The 6,517-nt window shown below is 47.0% G+C and overlaps 1 protein-coding gene across 1 annotated transcript in view; it reads right to left on the reverse strand.

Annotated features, from left to right (window-relative positions):
* Positions 1 to 2,279: 2,279 nt before the first annotated feature.
* Positions 2,280 to 6,517, reverse strand: part of NCLIV_021800 (hypothetical protein) — a gene marked incomplete at both ends in the record, with an annotated part of 44,106 nt that continues 39,868 nt past the window's right edge. The window contains 5 exons of the mRNA XM_003882374.1: positions 2,280 to 2,453; positions 2,983 to 3,098; positions 3,817 to 4,078; positions 4,674 to 4,826; positions 5,171 to 5,281. Of these exons, the coding sequence (XP_003882423.1) occupies positions 2,280 to 2,453; positions 2,983 to 3,098; positions 3,817 to 4,078; positions 4,674 to 4,826; positions 5,171 to 5,281 (816 nt within the window). The remainder of the gene's footprint in view (positions 2,454 to 2,982; positions 3,099 to 3,816; positions 4,079 to 4,673; positions 4,827 to 5,170; positions 5,282 to 6,517) is intronic.

Below are 6,517 nucleotides of genomic sequence, written 5' to 3' on the forward strand. Positions count from 1 at the left end.
AGAGCTGACAACGAAGGAGAGATGCTTCCGACGAAGAGGGCCAAGGAGCAGAAAGCGACGGATTTAGCTGCTGACGCACGAACATGCACATACACAGTCTTGACTCGGTACTGCATGCCGAGGCGCGCGCGGCGGTGTGAGTTGCCTAAGCAAAACATGCGCGTCAAGCGGACGTTGAAGCACGTGGAGAAGGCTCGGCGACACATGCGCAAGAGTGAAGGATAGGGAGCCTGGATGCTGAGGAAATCTGAAATTCGTGCGCGGCTGTTTCTCAACGAGATTGCGCGCAAAGAGCGTCGGGAGAAAGAGAAATACCTTTGCGGACGTTTCGTGCTGGAGAAGCGGGAAGGAAAAAGGGAGGCAAGAGAAAGGAACAAAGGGAGTGCAGTCTGCCGAGGTCGTGCCTTTGTGTAGGTAGAAAGTGAAAAACAGAAGGGACGGTGAGAGACGCCAGAGAAAGGAAGCCACGCTTTTTTCTTGCGAGATTTGTGTGTCACAGTGCAGGAGAGGGAGGGGGCGAGGAAGATGGTGTTTCCTGAAAGGATATGACCTTTTTTCTGTTTAGACAGAAGCTCAGATGGCGTTAGACGAGGTGGCCGATGAGAGTGCAGGAAACCTACAAAACGCAGGCCACTGCACGTTTTTTTCTGTTTTCGTTCTCTCTCATCGTGGCAAATCGACTCCCAGGGGCTGTAGGCGTATATGCGCGCCGCCTCCGGGACACTGGGCGAGAGGGGGAAGTTTCTTCTCAGATTTCCCTGCTTGTCTCTCCTCTGTTGTTCGGGAAGTCGAAGCAGAGAGACAGAATATGCAGAATAGCGCCTGTCCCTCAAAATGTTCTCGTTTGCAGCTCTTTCAGAACAGTGCCCCAGTCCAAGGACGCTCCTCGCTCAGGAACCGCCGTTCTCCACAATCACCACTTGCACACCATCCTCCCAGCAAAAAAAAACGTCACAAACGTAGACGCATATCTATATGCATGCAGCCATATAGACACATATATATATATAGTGTTTGTACGGACACATGTTGATATGGAGGCAGCATAAGCACTTTCCAGATGGCGGCTTGATGTTAAAGACAGCAAGCTTCCAAGTCGACTTTTTACGCATCGCCTTACTTTCGGTGATTGGGAGTCGTACGCTGCAGCGACCTTAGGCTGCTCCTGGCACCCGTTTCACTTGCGTATGTGTCAGACACTGCGTCCCTGTTCACTCCTGTGATTTCAACTATCCAAAATACTCTTTTTTGCGGCACAACCCGTGAAGAAAATCGACTTACAACAGCTACGCCTCCCCATGTTAGTCAGAACGTTTGTATCTCTTTTTTGCGGCACAACCCGTGAAGAAAATCGACTTACAACAGCTACGCCTCCCCATGTTAGTCAGAACGTTTGTATCTGTCTGCATGTGGCCTCATATATACGTAGATAGAAGGAGATAGAGAGATGGATTTGCATGTATAGTTGTTATGTGCGGTTGAATATATGCAAAGAGTAAATTAATTCTTGAGGGGGTGCATGCAATTTGACGCCAACGTTATCTCCGGCTGTGTGTTGGTGGAGTTGTTTCTCTCTCTACCTGTACGCATGTATACATTTAATTGTATGCTTTGTTATGTTTTCACTCGTGGAGAAACTGTTGGTTATAGTGCCTCTAGATTTTTGTATTCCTTCGGCACTCTGACTGGGTCATCCAAAGGCCTTGGACAAAAGCTCCCAAGTAAACGACGCGTGCGTGTGAGCAGGTCGGCTGACAAAGGCGAGGAACTCTGGTGTTGAAGGGGGGCGTCGGTTTCTCTTAGGTCAAGTCAAAGAACTCCCCGTGGAAAAACGGGAGGAATCCCTTTCGTTCCCTCGTGCCAGGTTTCGCTTTTGTGGGGAGGGACGCACGAGGAGACTGGTGGCATCTTCCCTGTGAGAAAGGGTGTCTCTGGTCTCTTTGTCTAGACTCAGATCATTTCCCTGGTTTTCGCAGCATCATGAATTTTTCACTGCGTTGCCCTCGCCAAGGGTTATAGAGTCTTTAACCACGGAGACGAAGGGTAACTTAACTTGCGTTTTCCACAGAAAAAGGTTCGTTCTCTCAAAAAGCGCGAAACGCCAGGTGTCCTCACATGCGTTCAAATTCGAGCGCTTCGAAAGCGGGACCACTTTCCTCCGCCTCAAGAAAGGTAAGTGAACAATAAAGGGGGTCAGTTCGTGAAAAGGCTCCGCTTTCGACAAGAGCAAAACTCTATTTTTATCCTGCATCTTTTCATCTCACCCTCCCCCCTCGCTTCTACAGCGTCATGCCGACATCGAGAATCATCGCCACCCCTCCCATGATCCACTTCGCCGAAGGATACTTTGTCCTGAGTTGGGCATTGAAGATGAATGTCGCGCCTCTCTGTTGTGTCCGATACACCGGACAGATATACGTCCCCACGTCTTCCTTTTGAGACCCTACTGCCGCCTGAGAACAGAGAATCGACGAGGAGAGGGAACCCAACAGTGCGCGCAAAGGCGCGACTGCACGGAACGAGACAAAATCTTCCGACATGCATTTATACATGAGAGAGGGTTTACGTAGAAATGTAAGGACACAGGATGCGTCCTTACACTTCTACGGGGCACACAGGAGCATGTGTCCGTATACCCAGATCAACATAGCCAAATAGTTATATGAAGAGCAGCTCCGAGGCAAAAAAAAGTCGTATCCCAAAGGAATAGCAGACCGGAAAACATCCGAATCCAGTCACGTGAAGTGGTCCTGGATCCCCCAAAAGCAATTCTCTTGGCTGCAACAGACGTCTCACTGAACACGGAACGGCGGGGCGAGTAGGCAGCCATTCCTTTCGGCAGCATAGGCGTATGCCTGTGACAAGAGATGGAGTGGAGTTTCGAGAAATCGATATAGGTAAATTAATCGAGTCAGATAGATCGAAATAGATCGATGAAAACAGACAAATATCCACAACATCCTGGAGAAGCGCAGGCCTCACCTTGCAGTGGACGACTGGCAGCGCACAGAACAATTCTTTCGGCCTCGATTCTTCCAAGCAGTTCGCCGCTGAGTCCCACCTCGCCCCGTCGAGGTAGAGGCCAGTGACGAAGGCGCCTACGCGGAAAAACAAGCGCCAACAAACGGAAGAGACAAAAAATGAGTCTGAGGCTTGCAGAAGGCCCCATTCCCACATAGAGAGAGAGCGGCAACTCCCAAGGCGAGGCGCGACACGAAATCACCTGAGAAAAAGATCCGTGAGAAGGCTCTTTCTGGAGAAACAGAGAACTACCGCCGCTCCGCGATCGTTTGGTTCGGCCCCGTTTTCGTCCCTCTTTTCCACGTATTGCACGAAGCTCTTAAGACTGCTTTCTTCTCGCGTTTACCAGCTGGAGCTCGTGCCTGTTATCTTCTGAATCGAAACCTTGTCGCCATGGTACCCATAGTTGCGCCGAGTGGTTTACGAACTGATCTACACGGTTGAGATGGTCCATCGCCCGGGTTCAGCGGGTGCCCGAGTGACGCCACGACAATAATGCTGCGACAGCCTCTCCTCAAAACACAACTTCTGTGAAATGGTGCCCTCAAAATAACTTTTTTATGGATCCCGTCCTTCGTGTTCTTCCTCCGCCTCTTCACCTTCCTTCTCCCTCCTCTTCTCTCTCCTCTTCTCTTTCCTCTTCTCTCTCTTTCTTCTCTCTCGCTTTCTTCTCTCGCCTTTTCTCTCTCCTTGTCTTCCTCTTGCTCTTCTTTCTTGTTGTCTTCTTCGGATCCAGCGTTCTTTCGCCACGCTGCGTGGTTCGACAGCCGAGGGGGTTTCGCATTTTTTTCTCACCGTCTCTGGCTGCGGCGTCCACAGAGGCCACGTCTTTCTTCGTCACAGCTGTGACGATGACCAGCTTGTTGAGTTCAAGTTGGTGTTGCTGCGAAGCGACTTCTTTAATCGCGGTGAGGAAGGACTGCGGATTGAACAGCTTCGAGAGATCGACAACCTTCGGAATCGTCAGCGGGTCTTTCGTCCACTCTTGCAGCTGCTCGATGCGCTCTTTCAAATTGCTCAGCCACGAACCCAGGGGCCGTGTCGAGGGGAACGCAAGCTTTGCAAATGCGACAAGGAAACGTGAGAAAAAGATGTGATCCCTGGACAAATGTATGCATCTACTCACATATATATATATATATATATATATATACATGTATACTTATATACCTATATATATACATATATACATATGTATTTACATATATGTACACATATATTCTCATGTCCTAAACACCTCTGCGTGTTCCAGTGATAAGACAGTCGCTACTCGGACAAAAAGCTCGCTAATGGAAAAAGGCGTTCTCATTTGCCTCCACAGACACGTGTTCAGTGTACGCGCGTATGCGTACCTGTTCTGCGCGGTGGGGAATCTCAAGGAACAACGCACCCCGTTTTCGGATACAACAAAATCCGGATTCAGGAAAACCGCTACAGGAGAGTCGCAGTCGCATGCGTTAAACTCCCGTTGAAATCAGGGACCGAATGACAGCACTATATGCCTCCATATACGCATCTAATGCATATATATATATATATATATATATATATGTAACCACATGCACACACAACGAGTTGTCGCTATGCATTTAGGTAAATCCCTCACCCGTGTAGAGACGGCCTTTGTGTGCGGAATCGCAGTGTCAGGTTACCTTGGTCCAGGTAGGCGGAACCCGGTCGAGGACGAGGTTGTCGGCGAGTTCCTCCATTAGCGAAGACATGGTCAGTTCGCCTTTGAATCCCATCTCCAGTTCATTCAACGACCGAACCATTTCCGTCACCAAGACGTTCATACACTGGCATTCCTGCCCAGAGCCGCAGAAGGAAACCGGGAGAAGTGCGCTTTGCTTGGCACCCTGGAAAGGGCTGAGTTCGACTGCTCAGACAGACGCCCACAAAGGCGCGCAGGGAGCGAACAGGAATCGGAGACCACACGCCGCCAGCGTCACCGTTCGGCGCCAGGTTCTGTTCTGTTAGCAGCGCATAGGTACGATAACTCTTTTGCGGAAAGAGAACCAACTGAAACGAAACCGAGAAACAGTCAGGAGAAAAGGAAGGATGAAGGCGGCGCTGTCTGCGCCGTCGCGCGATCTCCCCCCGCTGAAAGGAAACAGACGCACTGACTCTCCCTGCGGCCGGTCTACCTCACCTGCAGAAACACGTGCTGGTACGGCCCTTTCTCTTCGTCGGGAATTGACTGGGCGATTTCTTCGATGTCGAATCGCGAATCGCCCAGCTCCTCCAAGACTTCGTGGCACATCTACGTACCCAGCACAAGAGAGAGAAGGGGACCAAGGCAATCCTGGACAGACGCGGGAACACCTGGCGCACCGCCTGCGAAATCCGCAGATGAAAAGGTACACCTGCGTCGAGGAATCTCTATCTTGCGAGTCGTCTTTTATTCTTCCAGGCGCATCTGCACACCCCACGTGCAGAGATGTCGTAGTTTCGAAGACAGAGCGACACCGTAGATGGCGCTCACCTCGACTCCAGGGGACCGCCCTCAACTCCCCTCTATCCATGTGAAGGCACAGGGCAAACATGCACCTATCTATCTATCTATCTATCTATCTATCTATCTATCGATCTATCTATCTATCTATATCTATCTATCTATCTATCTATCTATCTGTCTATCTATCTATCTATCTATCGACCTATCTATCTATCTATCTATATCAATCTATCCATATCTATCTATATCTATCTATATCTATCTATATCTATCTATATCTATCTATATCTATCTATATCTATCTATCTATATCTATCTATATCTATCTATATCTATCTATCTATATCTATCTATCTATATCTATCTATCTATATCTATCTATCTATCTATCTATCTATCTATCTATCTGTCTATCGATCTATCTATCTATATCTATCTATCTATCTATCTATCTATCTATCTATCTATCTATCTATCTATCTATCTATCTGTCTATCTATCGACCTATCTATCTATCGACCTATCTATCTATCTATCTATCTATATCTATCTATCCATATCTATCTATATCTATCTATATCTATCTATATCTATCTATATCTATCTATATCTATCTATATCTATCTATATCTATCTATCTATATCTATCTATATCTATCTATATCTATCTATCTATATCTATCTATATCTATCTATATCTATCTATCTATATCTATCTATATCTATCTATATCTATCTATCTATATCTATCTATATCTATCTCTATCTATCTATATCTATCTATCTATATCTATCTATCTATATCTATCTATCTATCTATCTATCTGTCTATCTATCTATCTATCGATCTATCTATCTATCTATATCTATCTATCTATCTATCTATCTATCTATCTACCTATCTGTCTATCTATCGACCTATCTATCTATCGACCTATCTATCTATCTATCTATCTATATCTATCTATCCATATCTATCTATATCTATCTATATCTATCTATATCTATCTAGATCTATCGATATCTATCTATATCCATCAG

This window comes from Neospora caninum, chromosome VIIa, assembly GCF_000208865.1.
Source record: "Neospora caninum Liverpool complete genome, chromosome VIIa".
Classification (NCBI taxonomy): domain Eukaryota; phylum Apicomplexa; class Conoidasida; order Eucoccidiorida; family Sarcocystidae; genus Neospora; species Neospora caninum.